This window comes from Bubalus bubalis, chromosome 13 (genome assembly GCF_019923935.1).
Source record: "Bubalus bubalis isolate 160015118507 breed Murrah chromosome 13, NDDB_SH_1, whole genome shotgun sequence".
NCBI lineage: Eukaryota > Metazoa > Chordata > Mammalia > Artiodactyla > Bovidae > Bubalus > Bubalus bubalis.
Window position 1 is genome coordinate 58,610,735 of NC_059169.1, and position 25,327 is coordinate 58,636,061.

Sequence of the window (25,327 nt, forward strand, 5' to 3'; positions counted from 1 at the left end):
CTTCAGTGCTCTGGAGCAATTTGCAGAACACTACATCTGTCAGGTCTTTAAAGGTTTGAGAGAAGACAATGGTGAAAATATCTGGGCCTGATGTTTTCGTGGGTGTGGCAGTTCTTTAATAATTGTTGCTGTAACCTCTGTGGAAATTTGCTCTGTTTAAACGTTCTCCAGTGGGCCCAATTTTGGTAATCTATATTTCTTTAGAATATTATCCATATAATAAAGGATTTCAAATGTATTTGTATAGAAGCCTGTTAACAACTTTTGATTATTTTTTCTGTTTTCTTCTTGTCATTTCTTAGTTTATTTGTGTGTTCTCTCTTTTTCCTTGCTCAGGTTGGCTAGTGGTTTGCTATTTTGTTAACTTCTTGCGGCTAAATCTACTGGTTTCCTCTTCTCTACTTCATTAATTTCTGCTTTTGTCTCTACTTTTTTATTCCTAGTGCCTTTTCTTAGTTTGCTTTGTTCCCGTTTTCCAGTTTTTTCCAGCTAGGTATAGAAGCCATTGATTGACATGCTTTCATTTTTCACTTATGAAAGCATTCCCTGCTATGAATTGTGCTCTCATAACTGCTTTAAATATATCCCATATTTTAGGGATTTTGCAGTTTTTAGTGGTTTTTAAAACTTTTTAAAATTTCAGTTTGTGGTTTCTCTTTCATCCAAGAGGTGTTTAATAGGAGGCTTTCAAAAATTTTCAATAGATGACCTTTTTGATTTTAGTGTTGGTTAATGATTTCCATTTTCATTTTATTTGTTAATAATCTCTACTTTCATTGCATTGTAATCAGAATGTTGTTTGTCTTATTCTAATTCTTGGAACTTACTGATGTTTCTTTATGATGAGTTTTTATGAACAGTTTAAAGGCTCTTGATGAAAAGATATATTTGCTTACATTATCAAAGTACAAAGTTCAGTATATATCCATAAGACCTACCTAATTAATTCTGCTCTGCTCTGCTTGTTTGTCCACTTGACCTGTCTTGAATTAAGAGTGATAAATCTGCTTCATAAAGTTGGTTACTATGTTATTCTAAGTATAGATATTCATAAATGTTTTATCTGTATTATAAATTTGGCTTTGGGCATTAAAAAGTACCATTCTTTGTTCATTTTAGGCTTGAATTCTTATTTGTTGACTATCAAGATTGCTACTCCTGCTTTCATAGTGTTTTCATTTTCCTGGAATACCTTCATCCATCCGTTTTATATTTTATCTTGCTGAATCATTTTGTTTTATAGATCTCATGAATATAGCATATAGTTGGGTCTCACCTTGTGAGCTGAATTGAGGATCTTTTTCTTATCATTGGTGAAATGAGCCTGCCATCCTCATTGAGACAGCTGATATGCTTGGTCTCAATTCAATCATAATGTTTTACAGTTATATCTGTTAGGTTCTACTTGCTGTGTTTATTTTCCCAAAGCTGTTAAATCCTTGTTCAATCATTTTAAAGAAGAGAATTAAGGAACATTTCATTTTTATTTTAGTGGTTGCCTTTGTACTTTCATCAGGGTCTTATCATCTGTGGAGAGAGAGAGAGAGGAAAGTGGTAAGGTGGTTGTGAGAGTCCACTTTCTCCCATGCTTATGTAGTGAAGATAACAATGGACAGCAGCCCCTTTACCATCTTGTACTTCTTCAGAGCTCCAAATCCAAAGAAGAGTCCAGGTGGATGTCAGAGCAGTTCCTCTGTCTTTGTGTGATGTTATCTGTGCAGATGGACCCAAGGATTAGTGTCCTGCAGGGGTCTTAAGCCCCCGATCCCACAAATGTTAGAGGAACAGCTGTGTTGTTGCGTATTAGCAGGTCTCTATGCCCTGAAGTACTTCAACTTTAACTGGGGTGAGTCCGCTCAATCTTTTTTTTAAATATTTATTTTTATTCATTTTATTTGGCTGCACTGGCTCTTAGTTGCTGCATGCTGGATCTTCAGTCGCAACATATGGGATTTAGTTTCCTGACCAGGGATCGAACCTGGGCCCCCTGCTGGGGAGTATGGCGTGTTAGCCCCTGGACCACCAGGGAAGTCCCTGAGTCTGCTAAATCTTTCGTGTATTTCTGCATCATGTCCTGGTACTTACTGTGTGTCTGGTGCTGTGCTAAGTGATAAGGCTCTCATGGAGCTGGTAATCTTGTTTGGAAAGGTAGACAAGTCAGAGAATTGTTTCATTGCCAGGGTGAGAAGGGCTACAAGGGAGGAGTAGAGGTTTCTGGGAGAACTTAACCTGGTTGAGATGCTGGGGGCTTGTCTTAGCAAAAGTAAGAAGCCATATGCTGAGATCAGTAACGCATCCCTCCCATTCCTGCAGTGATCCTGGTCTGCTATTGGTGATGCTGCTGCTTCACCACAGTATAGTAAGAAGGGTTAGAGCGCTGCAGCAGACACCTGGATTGGTCCAAATCCTTTCATCCTTTCTCTATAATGGCCATTCAGTCACATCGCTGATTAATATTCTGCTTGTGGTCCACGGTGACCTCCCTTCTTACCTAACGTTTGTCAGATAAACAGACACACTTGGCAGCTTTGCCAGCTGCATACCATCTCAGTATCTGATTCTATCAGTTATCCAATCTTGTCTAGCTTATTTATCTAGCTGTTGCTGCTGCTGCTGCGTCGTATCAGTCGTGTCCAACTCTGTGTGACCCCATAGACGGCAGCCCACCAGGCTCCTCCTTCCCTGGGATTCTCCAGGCAAGAACACTGGCGTGGGTTGCCATTTCCTTCTCCAGTGCATGAAAGTGAGAAGTGAAAGTGAAGTCGCTCAGTCATGTCTGACTCTTAGCGACCACATGGACTGCAGCCCACCAGGCTCCTCCATCCATGGGAGTTTCCAGGCAAGAGTACTGGAGTGGGTTGCCATTGCCTTCTCCCTGTTTATCAAGCTAGTAAAGATCATGTTGAATTTCACTCCTCTTACAAGAATAGTCAGCTCTTCTGAATATAATGCAGAAACCTAATGAGGACCTCTCTCCTGCAGTCATCCTAGTCACTGACTTAAAAAGAAAAAAAAAAAAAAAATAGAGGTACTGTCAAAGACTAACAGATGAAAACCAAAAAAGATTGTCATACCTAAGTAGCAGCCTTCCTACTCTGCTATTACAGAAAGGTGACGTTTTTATAGTTCTCTTTTGACAAGCATCTAAAAACAGAATAGTATATATGTCATTTGTTTCTTTTTTTATATATACCCTTAATATTCTAGATCCTGGTTATTACATCAGAGGTGTTTCAGAGCATCTATTGTCTGTATGCAAATGATCCTAACCATCAACTATTTCCAGTTTAAAGAATTCTGGTTTGTATTTTCCCTTTCCAGCCCGTTCTCACCGCATTGAAATCTCTAGATGGATTGTGTTTGGTAAAAACTACGCATATTTTCCTGGCGGCTCCGTTTATAAAATCCAGCTCAGGAGCTCACATTTTCGATGCATGGAAAAAGGAGGAACAGGGACAGTGGAACCAAAATAAACAGATGGTTGCCTTGACGATCTGTAAGAGACTCTTTCATGATCGTATTTCATGGTTTTCTTTTGAAATACATAGTGAGATAGACATACAGTTTTTATCTCGTTGACTTCCTGCCAGAGGCCCCATGGCTGAGAAAACACCTCTGCCAAGAAGCCACCACCACTGAGTCCACTCTGGCGAGGTCCTTCCCACATCACTTGAGGAGATGGTCATGGGGCCCTTGTCCCAAGGCTGGTGGCTGGTGGCTGGTGCTGTGGGTGTGGACGAGAGTGAGGCTCAGCAGGGAGGCATGGCATTTGGGGGAAGACAAATGTAAACAATGATGATTGCATGGAACAGAATGTCATGAAATCACAGAGGAGAAAATTCACCCCAGCAGGAGGGTCAGGCAGAGGAGGTGAAGTGGTGGGACTGGGCAGGTGGGTTTGAGCACAGGGAGCCTTGGATCTGACAGGTGATTGAGGTGAGGGGTGGGTAAGGAGTTCCAAGTTCAAGGAAGACAGAGAAACAGAAATAATAAAGTTGAATATTTTAACAATGACTTAGCCTTTGGTCTCTACTATGTCAATTTAAAGTTATTTGTACATAGGTTTGTGAATGTTCCTTGAAGAAAAAAAAAAAACAGTACAGTAGAGGCTCTTGATTCAAGTTCTGAAAATGTGGGGCAACTTCATAAATGTGTTTGAATTTCCGTTTATATTTTTATATACCCACATGCCTTATCTAGATTATAACACAAATGACATCTCGGGCTTCTCTGATGCCTCAGTGGGTAAAGAATCTGCCTGCAGCGCAGAAGACACAGGAGACATGGGTTCAATCCCTGCATCGGGAAGATCACCTGGAGAAGGGCATGGCAACCCACTCTGGTATTCTTGCCTGCAAAAATCCTATGGACAGAGGAGCCTGACAAGCTACAGTCCATGGGGTTGCAAAGAGTCAGACGCAACTGAGCACACACATACCCACATCCCTTATCCAGATTATAACACAAACTTATAATTGTGTAAGCCTTACAGATAAAAGCCCAGTGGTAAAGACATGGCTTTGGAGTCAGATCTGAGTTCAAGACCCTGCTTCGTCATTTCACAGCCTTAGGTACATTTGACCGGATGTACAGTCTCTGGCCGTCATTTTCTCATCTGCAAAATGAAGACAATAGCAGGGGTTGTTTCACATTGCCTTCACATTGCCCTGTTACATGAGCTCTTTGCATGCAAGCATGGTGCCTGGCATCTGCTAATGATCAGTTAATGTTCGTCATTAGTTATTGCTGTAAAACATTGAGTGTTTGTGAGGTTTTCTCTAAAGAGGTATCCCAGTAGACCTTTCTGTAACCTTTCTAAATGTTTGTTCCTTACTCCCGTGCAAAAATAGCAGGGATAAAAACCATCTCAAGCTTTTTTATTTTTTAAAAAAATGATAGGATCTACAATTTTATTTTTATGTATTTATTTTTGGCTGTGCTGGGTCTTCATTGCTGTGTGGGCTTTTTCTCTGTGGTGAGCGGGGGCCACACTCTAGTCGTGGTCCTCGGGTTTCTTATTGGGGTGGCTTCTCTTGTTGTGGAGCACAGGCTCTAGGGTGTGTGGGCACAGTAGCTGCGACTCCCGGGCTCTAGAGCACAGGTTCAGTAGTTGTGGTGCACAGGCTTAGTTGCTCTGAGGCATGTGGGATCTTCCCGGATCAGGGATCGAACCCGTGTCTCCAGCATCGGCAAGTGGATTCTTTACCACTAAGCCACCAGGAAAGTCCTCAGACTTTTTTAAATATTAGCAATCAAAGTGTCCCAGATTTCTTCAGCCTGCGAGGTCACAGCTTCCTATTGTGCCACATTACAGAAGTCTAACGCCTCATTCTGTATGCCTTCAAGAAGTTCAACCTTTTTATCAGATATCCATGCACTAGGGGAACTCTAGAAAATTCTTATGTCAGCCTTTGGCTTGGCCATGTTGTATAGTCCAGTTTATCTCCTCCAAAGTGAGTTTCACTGAGCAGTTTTTCGTGTATAAAGGCCCGGAGAGAAGGAGTTGTTACTGTGTCATCCTGTCCTAGCACCCCATCCTGATTTCTTCAGTGACTTTTTCCAGGGACGTTTTGTCTGTGGGAAAGACCACTTCCTTCCAGGGAAATCTCAGCCTCAAAAGACAACAGGCAACACCAGATTGTGACGTGTAATTCCCATCCTCAGCTAGAAGGAACCAGGGTGCCTGAGGGGAGGGATGGCTGGTCCCAGGTCTGTAGCAGGAAATCGCCAAGATTTTTAGATAAGCCTAGGATACAGAACTGTGTCAGAAAGCAGAGAAGGGGGACAAGTGAGTTGTGTCCAAAGGACACAGGGGCCAGTAAGAAGGTGCTCCCATTGGTCAGAGATGAGCATCAATTGAGCATCTGAAAAGGGTACTCGATTAAAACACATTGTATATATTAACATAAAAATAGGAGTTTATCATGATGCTTTGAAAAAGTGAGAGAAAGCAAATAACCTCATTGGGTACCACTAGGACCCCAAGTCTTCATTCAGAAAATTGTCACTTTTGTGAGCATTTATCCAATCTTTCCTGGACAGCCTGTATTGCTGGGAATTGAAATTGCCCTGGTTGATGAAAAAAAATCTTCTCTTACAGAAAAATTCTAGCTAATAAATGTAAAAGGATGGTAGAATCACAACATCATGTTGTAACGCCCAGTGAAATCACTGATTCCAGTACTAATCAGTAACAAATGGGACTATCAGATGAGCCAGTGATGGGACACTTTGTGATGGAGGAGATGAAGCCATCACGTCTGTACTGTAGCATCACCGAAGATGGGACTCCCTGTGTGCTTCCCGACGGGATACAGGATGATGCCCACGAGGTCACATCTGAGGTATTGTTGCCCGGAATCTCACTCAGCCTCATGAACTAAATTTTATTGACAGGGTTGTAGGAACAAAGAAAACGACATTGCAAGGAAGCACACTGGCAAGTCCAGAATGTGGGACAGTCTATGAGCCGAGCAACCCAGTTTCTGAACCAATCAATGGCTGGGTTGGGTGCAGGGAGAAGGAAGGGGAGGGGAGGGTACAGCTGTCAGTACCGGAGGCAAAGAGATTTAACACCTAATACAACATGCAGACCTAGTTTGAGCCTGATTCAAGAAAACCAACTGTAAAAGAACTTTCCTTCAGAAACCAGGAAAATGTTGTTAGAGACACGGCATTGGATGACAAAGAAATACTGTCCGTTTTGTTCGGGATTTTAACAGCATTGTGGTTTGTAAAAATGCTCAGAATTTTCACCAATGCATACTAAAGTATGTAGGGCTTGGCTTTAAAGTTCCTTAACCAGAAAGCAAGAAAGGAAAGGGACAAGTGAAAATAAAGTTTTAAGTTTTGATACATTTTGACTGAATCTGAGTGACGGATATATGAAAACATTTTAAAAAGGGATTGATAAATCAATGTGCCAAAATCTTGGTGTAACTGTTGAACCTGGAAATGGATATAGGAAAGTTCTTTGTATTTATCCCTCTGTTTTTGAGTATGTTTACAAATATTTTTAACTTCTAAAAAAAGAAACATGTTGTAACTCTAGGACACTGGTACGTTTCTCAAAAGCTGGGTTGTTTGCTCTGAGACCTCATCACATGTGCCATTTGAGCAAAGCCAGCCCCGGCCCCTTGGCACCCCCTGTGCACCAAGAAGAGAAGCTGAATCCACCTTTCTTTGGGGCAGCCTCCCCTCTCTTCCTTGTCTCCTATGGGCACTGTTGGAGTAAGCACACTCAGACCTCACGCAAGAATAAGCCATCGTTTTCTAGGACAGTGCAATCTGAATCCTAATTTAGATGGAAACCATTTCTTCGGGTGCAGAAAGACAATTCTGCCCGAAGAAAGCCTTCTGCATGTGGCTGTGGGGAGACGGTCGGCTTCTCGGAACCTCCCTGTCCTGCTTCTCTGCCCACAATAGAGGTTTTGCTCTGTCTTCACGTGATCAGATACCGATTGTGCAAGGACTGGCTACACCCGGGGGAATGCAGGCCACCACTTTTCTTATTTTTAATTGTGGTAAAATGCACATGACATAGCAGTTACCATTTTAATCATTTAAGCGTACGGTTTAGTGGTATTTGGTACATTGTGGTATAACCAATCTCTAGAACTCTTTCCATCTCGGAACACTGATACTCTGTCCCCATTCTCCCTCCCCCAGCCCCTTGGCAACCACCATTCTGCTTTTTGTCTCTATGAATTTGACAACTCTGGCTACCTCGTATAAGTAGAATCATACAGCATCTGCCTTTTTTGACTGACTTCTTTCACATAGTATTAGTGGGCTTCCCCGGTGGCTCAGATGGTAAAGAATCTGCCTGCAATGCAGAATACCTGGGTTCAGTCCCTGAGTTGGGAAGATCCCCTGGAAGAGGGCATGGCAACCCACTCCAGTATTCTTGCCTGGAGAATCCCATGGACAGAGGAGCCTGGTGGGCTACACATCGTGGGGTTGCAAAGAGTGGGACACAACTGAGTGACTAACACTTCCACTTTTTAGTTTCAGTGTCCTTAAGGTTCATCCACTGTAGCATGTGACGGAATTTTCTTCCTTTCTAAGGCAGAGTAATACTGCATTGTATGGATGGACACATTCTGTTCCTTCCTCTGTCGATGGACACTTGAGTTGCTTCCACATCTTGGCTATTGTGATCAGTGCTGCTGTGAAGATGCGGGTACCAAGCCATCGCTTTTGCAATATAAGGTTTTTCTCTCAAAGTATTGAAAGTCCCAGCAACAGATTTCAGCCCAGGTCCTGTCAGCTCCTCTCTCTCTGAGAGGTCTGCCCAAGCTCCCTCCCAAGGAGGACAAGCCTGTGTGCATGCGTGCGTTTGTGTGTGTGCATGTGTGCTAAGTTGCTTCAGTTGTGTCTGACTCTATGTGACCCCATGGACTGTAGCCCACCAGGCTCCTCTGTCCATGGGATTCTCCAGGCAAGAATACTGGAGTGGGTTGCCATGCCGTTCTCCAGGGGATCTTCCCGACCCAGGGATTGAACCTGCGTCTCATGTCTCCTGCATTGGCAGGCGGGTTCTTTACCACTAGTGCCATATGGGAAGCCCAAGCCTGTGTGAGAGAGCAGCAGCTCTGTACCTCCTGACATCACAGAGCCAGGCAGTGGTCACTGCCTTCTCCTGATACACTTTGTCTGAAAACAATCAAAGGAATAGGTGCTGGCAAGATGGTGAACAGTGGAAATTCCATCCCTCACTCCTATTCCATTCCCCAAGGACCAACTGCTGTTGGATGAATGGCATTTTTTCCAGTGGCTTTATTGTACTTGATTGTAGACATATATTGTACAAATGCATATGTGTGTATAGTTTTGCTTTGTAGTTTATAAAAGTATTATGAAACAATGTATCAATTCCATATGATGGATAGGTGCTGGATATCCTCTGTATATACTCTTGTATATTTGTATATAGCCTCTGCATTTACTCTTGTGTATTTGTTGTTGTTTAGTCACTTAGTTGTGTCTGACTCTTTGCAACCCCATGAACTGCAGCATGCCAGGCTCCTCTGTCTTTTACTATCTTCCAGAGTTTGGTCAAACTCATGTCCATTGAGTCAGTGAAGCTATGTAACCATCTTATCCTCTGCTGTGGCCTTCTCCTTTCGCCTGCAGTCTTTCCCAGCATCAGGGTCTTTTCCAGTGAGTCAGCTCTTTTCGTCAGGTGGTCAAAGTATTGGAGCTTCAGCATCAGTCCTTCCAGTGAATATTCAGGGTTGATTTCCTTTAAGATCGACTGGGTTGATTTCCTTTAAGATCGACTGGTTTGATCTCCTTGCTGACCAAGGGACTCTCAAGAGTCTACTCCAACTTATATATGTGAGTGTCATTGTTGAATAGAAGCCAATCTGTTGGGTCAAAGTGTATATACGTTTAAAATCTTAATATAAACAGCCGAAAGAATTACGTCAGTTTACTTGTTAGTGTTAAAGATTTGAGCTTATTCTTTCAAGTTTAGGGCAAACATTCTTGTCTGTTCTTATTTAATCACTGGATATCCTTGACCTCTCTACAAGCAAATCTAAATAGCCTGTGCTACTCAGCTAAAATCTTCTTGGAAAATCTCAAGTCAGTAAAATTATCTAATTTTAACTGTTTTCTGCTTACTGTCTTAGGCAGATTTGATGGGCAAAAATGTAACTGTATATTTCTGCAGATGGTAAATTTCAGGATTGGTCCTTTGAGGTATCAGGAAGTCTGAAGTTAATTTTATAAATACATGAATCTTTTATTTTAAGGATTACACAAACATTTTTAAAATATCATGTCTCTTTTGAAATTAAAAAAAAACAACAACAAAACTCTTCACTTCCATCCCCTTCCCTTTTTGATTTTCAGCTGCTTGAAAAATTGCAGATTGCCCAGAAAGATCAAGTCCTCTAAGACTTCTATGCTGATATGCCCAGGAAATGTGTCTGCCCCACACCCCAATTTTAATTACTTAAGCCACTTGAACAGTTTGTGACTGTCAGCCCAGACAAGTGATTTCACAATTATATTTCAAATATAAAGATTTCCTCCAATGAAGCAGAAACTGTTCTTGGCACACACATTTGAAAGGGAGCGATGGGGTGGTTCCCGGCCAGGCAACGATGCCCTGAGAGGTGGGTTGCAGGGAGGAAAGGCCATCTGCATCGCGTTGAAAAATATTTTTAATTCTCAGGGAACACAGAAAGCCAGTATTGGAGCAGAGCTGCGTCTCCGCCAGCCCTCTGCGCGGTCCTCAGCCCGGAGCATCCCTGGACGCCCGGCTCTTTTGTGTTTCCTGCGTCCTCTCCAGGCGTGTCTGCGTCGTGCGGGGGAGGGTGGGGGTGGCGTGCCGGAGATCCCCTCCCGGAGGAGGGAGGCATCGGTACCTGCTTGTTATGCGACTATTGACTCGCCTCACGGGCAGGACTCCATTGGCAAAGTGACCCTCCCCTCCGCCTGTCCCCTCCCTCCCTGGCTCCCGCCCTCAGTCTCCCCGCAGCAGGAACCTAACGCGGCCGCCCTGCGCTGCTCCTCCTCCTCTCCTTCCTCGGGCTCCCGGATTCCTGAAGTTATTAGGAGAAATAAGGGGACCACATGGAAGTTGTGACAGCTCCCAGCGGCGCTCCCCTCTCTCCAGAGCCATCACCTCGCCTTAGGGATTACCCGCTGACACGCTGAATGAAGGAGGTCCCCCTGCCAGCCAGCCTGCCGGGATGGGCCACTGCTGCTGCAAGCCTTATAACTGCCTTCAGTGCCTGGACAAGACGGTACTTTGCCTCCCACACCCGCCCCTCCCCTCTCCTTCCAAAGGGCCAGCTGCCTCTGTCTCTGTCCCCCGCCATGGCATGTGTGTGCACTTGTCTTGTGAGTGGAACAGGATATACTGCCCTGGCTGGCAGTATACTTCCCCCTGCTGAGTCGTGAGCCGTGTTACTCTGCAGTGTCTTACATAATTGGGTTTCTGCAGCCTCCGATGTAACTGTTGCATTCTCCTGAAATGTTAAGGGCTCTGCTCCAACATCGTGAAATCCAAACTGCCAAGAAATCCTTGGAATATTCTGACTGCCTTTTAATGTACCTGCGAGAGCAGAGACATTCCAGGTTGGGGGGAGGGGGAATTTAGATGAGCTAGACATGTTTCTCTTGGCCAACCACTAACTTTGAAAGTTTGCCACTCTGTGACAAACAGCATCCATCCTTGTAATTTCTGTGCTTCAGGTCAGAGATGCAAGCCTCCCCCCAACTATCCCTAGTCCAGTTCTGCTCTCTGTATGTGTTTGCATCACGTAGGGATGCAGAACACAGAGGTGAAGACTTAAGGAGCCAGAGAGTCTGAGGGTGTGTTCCAGTTTCCACTGGAAGGGAAATTCACAGCCAGGGAATGGAGACCAGAGTGTGAGCAAGCGCCGGTTGACAGTTCCAACACAAAGCCTTTCTTTGCTATTGACATTTGACTGCGAGCTTGCAGAGGGATTCGGAGATGCTTTTAATTTCACAACTAGAAATGTGCTGGCAAGAACTCTTGCCTCTGTGGTATGTTTTATTATCACACATGTTTGGATTTCTCAAAGATGCATGAAATGGAATTTAGTGAGACGATAAAATTGCCTCCTTTCTACTTGTGGGCGTCAGTTTTATAGCTTGAGGTCTAGTATGTGACCAGGTGAAGAGAAATAAATGGCTTAATATAAAACTCATTAGAAGGCGGTCACTTGGGAAAAATTGGTTACTAGTTCTGTGGGTGAACTCTGACCCAAAGTAGAGTTATATACCACCTAGGAAAATTAAACTGATACATTAAAAGTCACCTGTTCCTTCTTTTCCAGTAGAAATGACTATCTCAATGGGATTGGTTTTTGCCACCAAGACTGAATTAAAATATTTATGTACACATTTATGTGCTTTAGACAAATAGAAATATGCAGCATTTGTACTCAGTTTTCTGCATTTGAATCCAACATTGAAGTGATTAGGCCCTTTTTTCAAGAGAAATGGTCACCAAGTGGTTTTGAAGAAAGCCTTGTAACAGTAATAATTATAGAAGGGAAGGATCTGCTACATGTACAGCAGTATTATAATGTTTGTATTTCTAAGCTCTGATATAAAAGTTTTAGAAATAAAAGCTGGTTACCTCATGCGAAGAGTTGACTCATTGGAAAAGACCCTGATGCTGGGAGGGATTGGGGGCAGGAGGAGAACGGGAAGAGAGGATGAGATGGCTGGATGGCATCACCGACTCGATGGATGTGAGTTTTGGTAAACTCCGGGAGCTGGTGATGGACAGGGAGGCCTAGAGTGCTGCGATTCATGGGATCACAAGGAGTCAGACACGACTGAGCGACTGAACTGAACTGAAAAGTCTTTTTCAAGAAAATGTATTTTAAAGTGAATCCGTCCTCCTTTTTTGTTTCACATCAAGTCCTTGAAAAATAGTATCCCTGTGTCAGTCTTTAAATTGGAGATTTTAAGAAAGATAATTAAATGCTGTTTCTTCTCTTTAGCAGTGTGATGTTTAAGTGACTTTCAAATGTTTTAAGCTTTGAGACGTCACACTTAAGGCTAGTTATTCTTTCCTAATGAAAACTTGCACAGCATTTTCAACCTTCTCCTTAAGCTTACAGTGACATTTCTTGCTGTATCTTTGCTATATTTTAGAATGATATGCCCATTGCAGGTTTTATAGATGTTATGTCCATAGGTGCTTATCTCAGGGATTAGGGCTTTCCATTCTTAATTAAAAATTTTGTTTTATTTAGTTACCCATCTTTCAGCATAACTTCCTAAATGGTATGCTAGAATTGGTAGTTTATTCAGTAGTTACCTGTTGGGCCAGGCATGCTACTTCTAGGACTGTTACAGAATTCCAGTCCAATCTCAAACTCTGGAAATTAGTTTATTCTTTAAATTCCACCATAAAATCCTGTAGTCTGTTCATCAGCTCTGACAATCCCAGGATCAACATGAAAGAGACCTGATGAAATGGTCGTTGAGTTGTTTCTGATTACTTCAGCCAATCTTGTTGTTGTTTAGTCACTAAGTCATGTCTGACTCTTGTGACCCCGTGGACTGTAGCCCGCCAGACTCCTTTGTCCGTGGGATTTCCCAGCCAATAATGATGGAGTGAGTTGCCATTTCCTTCTCCCGGGGGTCTTCCTGACCCAAGGATCGAACCTGTGTTTCCTGCATTGGCAGGCAGATTCTTTGCCACTAAGTCACGAGCGAAGCCCTTAGTCCATCGTAATAAGCCTTAAAAAAATAAAAGGAACACCCCTCCCCCCACTGACCCATACTCTGTACACATACAAAATAGAAAACTTTATTTTGCGAAGCAAAAATGCCTTTGACAGTTGCTCCTAGGGTGGGCAAAGATGTTCTGAAACATCTTTAAACAATTAAAGAGACCTTTAGGTAATCAGTTTCAGAGATGGGCTAAGAAATAATAGTCTTAAGATGATTCTTTAACATTAATTTATTGGGAGGAAGTATGGAATTTTGCCTAGAGTATAAAATGCATGAAAAGTTTGTTAAATGAACAAATGGTTTTTAAAGGTTGATCATGCCTAAGTATTTTAAGTTTAAAAACACGAGTAAAAGCATCAACATTATTTCTTGCTGGTTTGCTCTGTGCCCAGTTATTTTGGGGACTAGCAAAGAATTCTTAAAAGGCACAGCCTGCCCTATGGAGTTTACCAGTTATTTGGTTGTATTTCCACCTTTTCCAGAGAAAATGCGAGTGGGGCAGGCAGCAGTAACACATACAGGGCAATAAAACCAGTAGAGCGAGACTGAAGTATCGTTAAGTGAAAGTTATGTGGTCCTCACCATTCCTGTTTCTGGAATCCAGTGAAAGGAGAAATCAGTGCTGGAATCAAAAGCAAGGTTTCTTGGAAGAAGTGGATCATGACTTGCATGTTGAGGAATGAGGTAGAATTTTGAGAAGGACAGTAACTCTAAGCAAAGGGAGCTGGAGTAAAGATGTTTTAGCCCACGTGGGTGAAAGGTGAGAGTCAATATTGGTACATACAAGCTCATAGGGCGTATGGGGAATGTTTACCAGGCTGAAACCCAGGCTGATTTTTAACTTGAGTTAAGAAGAGATAGGGATCCATGTTGGGATTTGAGCAGGAAGCCAGTCTGTAGAGACACTCATTCCACAGGTATCTGTAAGGGAAAGTTGTGACCCATGAAGCTCCCTGGGATGCCCAGATGGACCCCCAGGAGTCCGTCCACCGGTGTATTCAGTGTGGTCCAGGCTGAAGCCAGCAGCTCTGCACATACAGACACCTACCAGAGCTGGTCCTTCTTAGAAACGTTGAGTTACTAAGGGAAATCAACTAGATGTACAACTAGAATGCCAGCCCGTTTTTTAACAATAAGAACTCTAACTGGCAAGCAAATGAATGCTTACAAGCCTGATTAGACAGGTGATTTCTTTTTAGAGTCAAAGTCTAGTTTCATGAGAGGTAGTTGATGAGGATGGAGTCTGAGCCAACAAGCTACTTAGGCATCCAGTGCCCTCAGGTCCCATTACCCGCCCTGCCTGAGATTACCCGGGAGGCTGTATGATGTGTGACTGTCACTGGCCCTGGTGACCACCTCTTCCAGGCTGCCACAGCTTTGCTTCTTCTACTACATATCCCCCCGCCCCACCACACCCCCTCTTCCTGCTTCAGATACAGTCCTGTCCCTTTCGGGCTTACTTTGCATATCTCTACCCTGATGTTTTCTGTGTTGATTGTCATCTCAGAGGCTAATCTAACTTACCTTTTCTCTAAATTCTTGGGAGGGGTGTGAATTAGGGGAAGGCACCTCACTGCTTTTCCCAGCTACACTTAGGTGATGGGACAGTAGTAAATTTGGGAAGGTCATTAAAAGAAGACAGAATCCAGAAAGGTCAAGAAACTTCTTCTGTGAGTCATAAATGGGTGAAAAAAAATCATGGTTCTGGCTGATTTTCCTTCCCTCTGTTTGCTCTGGAATCCAGAAGTTTCTAGCCTTACTCCTCTGAGTTCACAGTTCTTCTCCTTGAGGCCCCTGAGTCTTTGTCCTTCCTAACTGCTCCTTGGTAATCCACATGTGGGCTGACACCCCCTGGTTAACTGCAGCCTCTTAGGTAAGCTAGATGTTTCCCAGCTACCAGTGCCCCAGCATGCATGCATACTCAGTTATATCTAGCTCTTTTTGACCCCATGGATTGTAGCCTGCCAGGCTCCTCTATCCATGGAATTTCCCAGGCAAGAATACTAGAGTGCAGTGCCATTTCCTCCTCCAGGGGATCTTCCTGACCCAGGGATCAATTTAGCATCTCCTGTGTCTCCTGCACTGAGCCACCTGGGAAGCCCAACACCCCAACATGCACAAGGGCAAAGGCTGGAATGATGCATCTTGAAATTTCATCTGATTTCTTGTGAAACCAGATATGGTCTTGCTCATTTTCCACACGAGTAGACACTGACATGTATTTAAGAATATTAAACATGAATGATGCTTTCCCTTCAGCCGGTCTGTATTAAATTTGATTTCCAAGTAGAAAAGCAGACATAAAATACAGTGGCCTGTGCTAATTATATGTGAAAGAAATAGTACTTATTGATTAAGTCGAAGCATGGCATCAGTGCTCCCTTAAAGCCATAATAACTGAAATGAATAAAAGGTCAGTCCACTTCCCAAAGGAATTTTCCACAGTGCTATATTAGGGATCTGGCCCATCTTCACAACATTAATATTGAAAATGAATGCTGTATTCACCAAAGGCAGTATGAAAGCAACACTGAAGACTTACGTGTTCTATTGACGTCACCTGGTGGCTGGTTTGTTTTGAAATATAAAAGAAAATGTTTCCCTATTAAGACAAAATGTGGAATTAACCCTCATGGGTGAGAAGCAATATTGTTTTGTGGAAGAATGAAAAAAAATTCCTTTAAGCTCTTTGTAATTACATGTATAGGTATATCACTTTGGGTTTCAGAAATTCACAATAAAAAGGATCTGGATGTTTCCTCAAATACCAGAATTCTATAGATTTTTAAATTTAACTCCTTGTTAAGGCTCTTTTGTTTAGCCTGGGAAAAAGGGGCCCAGCTCAGGTGACCAAATTTTCCTGATCTACACTGATTTCAGGGCAGGCTAAAAAGATAAGGAAGTTTAGTTGCACATCTTTAAACTTAAATATATATGTATACACATCATCTTTCAGGATTTGAAATAGCTCAACTGGAATTCCATCACCTCCACTAGCTTTGTTCGTAGTGATGTTTTCTAAGGCCCACTTGACTTCACATTCCTGAAAGATGATGCTCTGAAAGTGCTGTACTCAATATACCAGCGAATTTGGAAAACTCAGCAGTGGCCACAGGACTGGAAAAGGTCAGTTTTCATTCCAGTCCCAAAGAAAGGCAATGCCAAAGAATGCTCAAACTACCGTACAACTGCACTCATCTCACACGCTAGTAAAGTAATGCTCAAAATTCTCCAAGCCAGGCTTCAGCAATATGTGAACCGTGAACTTCCTGATGTTCAAGCTGGTTTTAGAAAAGGCAGAGGAACCAGAGATCAAATTGCCAATATCTGCTGAATCATGGAAAAAGCAAGAGAGTTCCAGAAAAACATCTATTTCTGCTTTATTGACTATGCCAAAGCCTTTGACTGTGTGGATCACAAAAAAGTGTGGAAAATTCTGAAAGAGATAGGAATACCAGACCACCTGATCTGCCTCTTGAGAAATTTGTATTCAGGTCAGGAAGCAACAGTTAGAACTGAACATGGAACAACAGACTGGTTCCAAATAGGAAAAGGAGTACGTCAAGGCTGTATATTGTCACCCTGCTTATTTAACTTATATGCAGAGTACATCATGAGAAACGCTGGACTGGAAGAAACACAAGCCGGAATCAAGATTGCCGGGAGAAATATCAATAACCTCAGATATGCAGGTGACACCACCCTTATGACAGAAAGTGAAGAGGAACTAAAAAGCCTCTTGATGAAAGTGAAAGTGGAGAGTGAAAAAGTTGGCTTAAAGCTCAACATTCAGAAAACGAAGATCATGGCATCTGGTCCCATCACTTCCTGGGAAATAGATGGGGAAACAGTGGAAACAGTGTCAGACTTTATTTTTCTGGGCTCCAAAATCACTGCAGATGGTGACTGCAGCCATGAAATTAAAAGGTGCTTACTCCTTGGAAGGAAAGTTATGACCAACCTAGATAGCGTATTCAAAAGCAGAGACATTACTTTGCCAACAAAGGTCCGTCTAGTCAAGGCTATGGTTTTTCCTGTGGTCATGTATGGATGTGAGAGTTGGACTGTGAAGAAGGCTGAGCGCCGAAGAATTGATGCTTTTGAACTGTGGTGTTGGAGAAGACTCTTGAGAGTCCCTTGGACTGCAAGGAGATCCAACCAGTCCATTCTGAAGGAGATCAGCCCTGGGATTTCTTTGGAAGGAATGATGCTAAAGCTGAAACTCCAGTACTTTGGCCACCTCATGCGAAGAGGTGACTCATTGGAAAAGACTCTGATGCTGGGAGGGATTGGGGGCAGGAGGAGAAGGGGACGACAGAGGATGAGATGGCTGGATGGCATCACTGACTCGATGGACGTGAGTCTGAGTGAAGTCCGGGAGTTGGTGATGGACAGGGAGGCCTGGCGTGCTGCGATTCATGGGGTCGCAAAGAGTCGGACACAACTGAGTGACTGAACTGAACTGATATATGTATACATATATACACATACATACATATATGTATATGATGACATCACTGACTCAATGGACATGAGTTTGAGCAAAGTCCAGGAGAGAGTGAAGGACAGGAAAGCCTGTCCATGGACTTTGTGCTGCAGTCCATGGGATCACAAAGACTCAGACACAACCGAGTGACTGAAAAACAACATATATATTTTAAATGTACATACATATGTCCTTTAAAAAAAATATTAGGTGGGGAGGAAAAAGCTGACAAAAACACTCAGAACTACAGTGAATTTTACGAAGTTTTCATCAGCAGGCATATAGATGATTAAGCATTCTTTCTGGGAGAGTTGCCCACCAGAGGCAGACTTGGCAAGAAGGGCCCATCTGATGGGGTGACAGGGGTTCCCAGAAATAGCCCAAGTGCTGTTTGGTGTCACTGGCCCTCCTGACCTTTGCCTGGAGCACTCCCTTCCTAGCTCCCTGCTTACCCATCCTCTGTCTCAGGAAGTCCCCAGGCTGGCCCTGCCGAGTTGAGTTTTATCATAGTGTTTTGTAAGTACTTGTTTGTTTACTGACTCTTTGGGAGACTCCTCAGCTTCTTGAAGGCAGAAATGTCCTGGCTGGCTTGTCTGCCTGCCAGTGGTGTATGTGTGTGCTCAGTCGTGTCCAACTCTTTGCGACCCCGTGGACTGTAGCCCGCCAGGCTCCTCTGTCCATGGAATTCTCCAGGCAAGAATACTGGAGTGGGTTGCCATGCCCTCCTCCAGGGGATCTTCCCCACCCAGGGATCAAACCTAAGTCTCCTGCATCTCCGGCATTGACAGGAGGGTTCTTTACCCCTGATCAGGAAAGCATGCTATGTAATAGGCGCTCAGTAAATATGTGCCATGTTGGATACATTTCCTGTTTCTGGATCAGTTGGGGTGAAAACTCCTCAGATTTACACAACCTTTTATATGTTGATGATCATTCAAAACAAATGTATTCAATTTTAATAAAAACCAGGCTGTTCTGTTGGTTCCTAATGGGGGGAGGGGCTTAGGTGGCTGATGCCCAAGGGAGGGTCACATGGGTGATGCTAACTAACAAGAATGGGGTTTTTCACTTTCTGTCATCCCCAGTTTCACACGGTCGGCACTAGCCGTCTAAACAGACATCCCTGGTTGACCAGGCACGTTAGGATAAAAGAGTGTGGCAGGCTTGCTTGGGGTTTGGCCGCACATTCAGTTGCTTGGAGTTCACAGAGTGATGAGCAGGTTGTATACTTTGCCAGGCTTCTGTAACCAGGACAGATCGAGGGCAGTGGTCCCCAAGAGTTTGCAGCGCCATGGCTAAGGAGAAACTGGGCTTCCCTGTAGCATACTGAAAGGGTGAGAGGTGGTGGGGAGCCTGAGATGTTCATAGAGGGGAGCCTCTGGGATTCCGTCTGCGGGTGCAGCAGGCCATGCTGGGGACACAAGAGGACTCGGAGTGCCAAGGAGACATGCCGAATCACAGAGGCAGCTAAAAAGACACACTCCTGCCATGGGGCCAAGACGAACATTCTACAAGTGTCCCCTTTCCAGTTAAGCCCATCCTGGAGTAAATGGTCATTTTAGAGGAACAACCTTCTTGGACTTGGCGATTTCTGGACTGTATCATTAGGATAGCTTGGATGCCTAATACTGAGCTCTATTTTTAGCCTGTTGGAGTGAAAGCAGGGGCTCGTGTGCTTGGCACCAGTGAGGAATTTTCCACTCAGTCCCCATGTAGGGAAGCACTAATCTAACGCTGGCCCATCGAGGAGACCTTGCTCGTATTTCAGCCATCCGCTGTGTCATCACCCCGGATCTGGCTTAGGGTGGAAGATGGGGGACGGAGGATGGTGTGTGAAAGCCTTTCCAAGGGATCCTTCGGGGCGGCCTCACTCCCGATAACTCAGCAGAACTTCAGGCCATGCTGGACTCTGCTGAGCCACGAAGGGTTGGAAGGGTGACTCTACGAGGCAGGGAGTGGAGAGTGGAAATTCCCTCTAGGTTCTCATCCTGCCTGAGGAGCAGTGTCCCCGGAGTCCAAGCTGTTGACTCATTCCATCACGTCATTCTGGTTTGGCTCAAAGAAAACCAAGAGGAACTTAATTGATGCAGAGAATTCATAAATTAGAAGAGTTATGTCATTTCAAAAACAGGCACTTAAGGAAGAAGGGCTGCAGCTCGACTGCTCCAGCCAGCCCCCTGGAGCAGAGCTGCGCCAGCGTCTTCAGCAGGGACGCGTGGGGAGGCGGTCGGAAAGGGTCAGAGAAAGCTGACCAGGAAAAGCTAAACAGCTACCCTATCAAGTATTACAGCCCCATGTAGGCCGGAATGGAAACGAACTGAAGTGCAACCCGCAAATCCACACCAAGGACAAATACCCTGCCAAGGAGGCAGGGGTGGGTGGGATGTGAATGTAGCCAGGGAATATTTTCAGTGAAGCAGAGTCATCAGGGGCTGGCAGTGCCTGTCCTCCAGTTAGATGTAGAAAGCTTGCTGGTAACTTGTGCTTGGATCCAAGCTGGGGATCGGTGTGATTTGGGTGTCAACATTGGGTCTTTATAAGTGTGGGTTGGAGGGAGAATCTCCTTGTGTTAGTGTTTGATGAAGAGTGTAGACCTTGGCTTGAACCTCCTGCTTTGCCACTTCCTGGGTAGTTGTGCGTGTTACTTGGCTGATTTCCTAACCATGGAGCCTCAATTTTGTCCTCCAGAATGGAAAATAAACCATGGAGCCGGTTGACCATATTTGGAGGAGTAAGTGAGCAAAAGGTTTACCCTGTGCTGTGCCTGGTGTCTAGGAAGTGTTTGGTCAGTTCAGTTCAGTCGCATAGTCATGTCCGACTGTGACCTCATGGACCGCAGCACGCCACGCTTCCCTGTCCATCACCAACTCCCAGAGCTTGCTCAAACTCACGTCCATTGAGTCAGTGATGCCATCTAACCGTCTCATCCTCTGTCATGCCCTTCTCCTGCCTTTGATCTTTCTCAGCATCAGGGTCTTTTCCAAGGAGTCAGTTCTTCCAATCAGGTGGCCAGAGTATTGGAGTTTTAGCTTCAGCATCAGTCCTCCCAATGGATATTCAGGACTGATTTTCTTTAGGATTGACTGGTTTGATTGCCAGTGTTTGATCAAGGTCAGTGTTAATGTTGATGTAGTAATCAGCAGGGGCTTCCCAGGTGGCTCAGTGGTAAAGAATCCGCCTGCCAATGCAGACAATGCAGGAGATGCAGGTTCCATCCCTTGATTGGGAGGATCCCTCTGGAGAAGGAAATGGCAACCCACTCGAGTATTCTTGCCTAGGAGATCCCATCGACAGAGGACCCTGGCGGGCTACAGTCCATCGGTTACAAAAAGTCATACACAAATGAGCAGACACACAATTAGCACACCTTTACCGAGTTTAGTTATTTCCCTTGACTTTTTAGCCATCAGATTTGTTGCTTCTCTTTGGCAGCTGACACTTCTTGATGAGCTGTTTGATGACTTTGATACCATTGGTTTGGTCATCTGTCTTTGCAGAAGGTTGGGCATGAGGGCAGGATGGATCTTCATTGATCATCCTCATCTTTGCTTCCCAGAATGGAGAGGGTGCAAGTCTCTCATCTCACTGGCTTCCCTCCTGTTTGCCCTGCATCTCTTTTCCCTTCCCGGCTCCTCCCTTTCTTCTCTTCCTTCTTCTCTTTCGCTCCCTCATTTGCATTTCTCCTCAAGCAAAGATAGGTGGGGCAGGCCTGACCACACATGTCAGTGTCGTTTTCATCCAAGTGATTCAAATCTAAGGATCTTCACCCACATCATCAGCACCGTCTCCATCTGAGGCCTGTCCTCCCTGGACCTTCAAGCCCCTCCTTTCCCATGTCCCCAAGGCTTCCGTGGCTGGAAAGTGGGGTGTGATGGCTGGTGATCCGGGATACCCATGTACGGGTACCATCCACCCAGGGCTTCATCCCAGGGCTGCTACAAGAGCTGAGGGAAACCTTGGCTTTCGGTTAGCAGTCAGAGTTGTCTTATGGATTTTTTGTTAGGTTCTAGTTGTTCTGTTTGCAACCTTGACGAAGTCTTTGCAACCCTCAGCAGCTCTCAGAGTGAATCTTGAGCTGCTCAAGAGTGATGCTATTTCTGTTCTGATAAGGTTAGTATTTCAGTTCTTGGACTGTGCTTCAAATTGAGGATGTGAAGTCCTCAGTTGTGTCCAACTCTTTGTGACCCCATGGACCATACAGTCTGTGGAATTCTTCTCCTGACCAGAATACTGGAGTGGGTGGCTGTTCCATTCTCCAGGGGATCTTTCCAAGCCAGGGATAGAACCCAGGTCTCCCGCATTGCAGGCAGATTCTTTACCAGCTGAGCTACCAGGGATATAATTCAAAATGTCTCTTTCCCAGGTGCCGCTAGTGATAGAGAACCTGCCTGCTGATGCAGGAGACATAGAAGATTCGGGTTCGATCCCTCAGTTGGAAAGTTCTCCTGGAGAAGGAAATGGCACCCCACTCCAGTATTCTTGCCTAGAAAATCCCATGGACAGAGGAGCCTGCAGGCTACAGTCCATGGGGTCACAGAGTTGGACATGACTGAAGCGACTTTGGAGATATTGAAGGAGCAGAAACAAGTTAGTTTTTTCAGTAGTTTGAAATTATTTCAGGGTAAATACTGAAGTTTACCCTCTCTGGAATATCAGGCTCTCTTAATTTGTAGTAACAAGTCAGCTGGCTGTATTCCGCTGATGTTTGAACAAGGACCTGTCCCTGTGATCAGTCTGATTAGATGTTTTCCCCGTGTTGTACTCTCTAGTCTTTGAACTTAGAGTAGAATCACAACAGAGCCAGGAAGGTGCTTTAAAAAAAAAAAGAGCGAGAAAAGAGATAAATGTAAATTCTCAACACATTCAGATATTCAGTATGGAAAAGCACCTCTTATCTGTAGGATGTCATCCAGTTGCAAATAAAATCAAAGGAAATGGCAGAGTTGTAATAACAAGCAACGCTTTGTACAGAGGGTAAAAGTGCCAGGCATTGTTCTAACTGCTTCACCTGTGTTAGTTTATTTAACCATCAGGATAACCCTGTGCAGTGGGCGTGGCACTGGAAGGGTATGCACTCTCAGAGGTGGTCTCCTGCCTTCAAGTTCCTGGAGGGCAAGGATGCTGCAGGCTGGGGTGGGAGGTGGGAGCTTCATGAGTGAGGTGGGGTCCACTGTCCCCCAAAGGGTATATCATTGCTGCATTAGTCTCGAGAGATCCGTGACTTAATCACTGTTAATGCTTGTGACTAAAATAGCTCTCAGAGTTTTATTTTGGCATGAAATTCTGGTATTGCTTAGCACATGCCCTTTGTATGACCTGAGACCCTGCCATGGGCCCAGAGTAGCTCACATGTCACCAGGGTCTAAATGCAGGAGACACAGGGACACAATCATGACGACTGTCTATTCTCGTTCAGCCCAGATTGTCTGGAGGTGCTGACATCAAAGTCAGAGGAGGTTATGAAAGAAAGAGTGTTCACGCAGCCTTGATGATATCTCTGCTAGATATTTGGTATCCATTTAAGCCAAAATTCCCTCTTGGGAAATGTTTGCATTGGGTGTGCATTCTATACAGTGAAAGAAACTTTCCTTGAAGGCCTGTATATTTGGCATCTCTCACTGGAAGAGAATTTATAGAACACATCTTTCCTAGTTATTATTAATAATAAAATCATAACAAATGTAAGTCTTGATGCTGACTCATATCTTCAACTGCTTCTCTGTTTTATGTCCTAATAGGAATTTGATTTGAAAACAAGCAAGCAGTCATTTAGTGACAAATGGCATTCTTTGCAGTAAATAATACTTCAAGTGGGAGTTTTCCTCTTCTTCTTCCAATGCACAGAGTGGAACAAAATACTTGGAGACCTCTAATTTGGTGTTGATCTTATGACAAAGAGAAATGTTTCGTATTAGGTTTTCTGTTCAGTGTTCATTAGGTAGCTGGCCGTGCATGTATGGATGAAAGGGTAAGTTTAAGGAGACTTGGTAAAATAAACATCTGTCAGAGAGCTATGGCATTGGCATTTTCATGGTCAAAAATCTAGTTAATAGTAACAATAATTAAAAATGTAAAATAATATATAACAGTAGACTAATGTGTAGACATGCAGAGAATTACTGTAGGTTGATATCCACAGAGTAGAATATAGAGAAAAGTGCAACTACAGGGTATTATTAATATTATATGACAAGCTTTGTGATTTGAATGTGGTACAAATGAATGAGTCATACTTGGCTTTGTTAAGTTTTGTATATGCTTATCTAATGAGAAAATTATCTCCTTAAGGACTTGACTTATAAATATTTGCTTAATGTGATTCATTAGTTAAACATGTGAAAGTCCTTATCCAGCCTCAAACGAGGGGAATCTTGGTGTCCGTTTTGTTTTTTCAGAATGAAAGTGCCCTTGTGAAAGAGAAAGAGCTGTCAATCGAGCTTGCGAACATCAGGGATGAAGTTGGTAAGTGGGGCCTCGGCATGAGGAATGGGAAGAGGGTGTCTTTTTCCTGGTATGTGAACGTGTAACAAAAGCAGCTGTGTCTCAATTAATAACCTGAGCAGACCTGCCTGGACAGATGGGAGCATCTTCTCCAGAGCAGTGGTGGGTTCTTGTAGTCTTGGGGGCGGGGCATTGATTTCTCTGCAGCATCTCTGTTGTCATAAAGGCAGCTTGCTAACAGTTCACAGTGGAACTAATCAGGCTTGACTCCACTTCTCACAGATGGCAGCGCATCTCTGCATCTGCCTTGTGTGGGGTGACACGCACCCCCCGTGTGATCCCTCCCTCTGCCCCAGGGAAGGCACAGCTCCTAGAAGCAGCTCAGCTCTGGTGGGTAGCTGGAGCGCTCCCGGTAAGATGCTTCCTGCCATTGTTCACCCCGCCGTGAAACATTCTGTGATCTAGAATGTGAATCTGGTTGGTTGTAACAATGCTAGGGTTCATCTCGAAACTCCTCCACTTTGGCCGATAGGATGGTGTCATTCTGGCTGAACCATAGGAGACCTTGCCAGTGACGGGATGACCCCTAGACCCTGGGATATCTTCCATCATAGACTTTCACTCTTGGCCGTAGGTCAGACCAAGGATCTGCCATGTTCCGATTACTTGATCCCATTCTATTCTTGGGATCCTTTACTCCAACAGAGGTGACATGAACATGACCTAGTCCCCTCAGCATGCTCTTCTCTTTATGAGGAGTGTCTCCTCCATCCAGTGTGGTCCTGGGGGCGGCCCACCTATGCAGGTGCGGCCTCCTCCGCCAGCAAGGCCCTTCAACAGGCCCATCCATCCTACGTGGGTGGCACCCGTTTTGGGGTCAGCCGTGAGGCATCGAGTGTGGACGCCAGACTTCCCTGGAGAATACGGGCCCCCAGGACGCACGGTGGATGGGGTCATGATTTTCAGTTTTCCCCACCCTTTCTTTTTAGAAGTGAAAGTGTTAGCTGCTTCAGTTGTGTCCGACTCTTCACAACCGCATGGCCTGTAGCCCCCCAGGCTCCTCTGTCCATGGGATTCTCCAGGCAAGAATCCTGGAGTGGGTTGCCAATTCCTTCTCCAAGGGATCTTGCCCACCGAGGGATCAATCCCGGGTCTCCCACGTTGCAGGCA

General features: G+C 44.4%; 1 protein-coding gene across 8 annotated transcripts in view; it reads left to right on the plus strand.

Moving 5' to 3' along the window:
* MTUS2 (microtubule associated scaffold protein 2) overlaps nt 1-25,327 on the plus strand; it is a 392,307-nt gene that overhangs the window by 314,932 nt on the left and 52,048 nt on the right. For 7 of the 8 annotated variants that reach the window (XM_006078577.4, XM_006078579.4, XM_044927309.2 and 4 more), the window contains one exon: nt 24,112-24,178. In XM_006078577.4, coding sequence (XP_006078639.3) covers nt 24,112-24,178 — 67 coding nt within the window. Of the gene's footprint in view, nt 1-10,166; nt 10,758-24,111; nt 24,179-25,327 lie in introns of those variants that run through there. The other variant, XM_006078580.4, reaches the window with a different exon arrangement.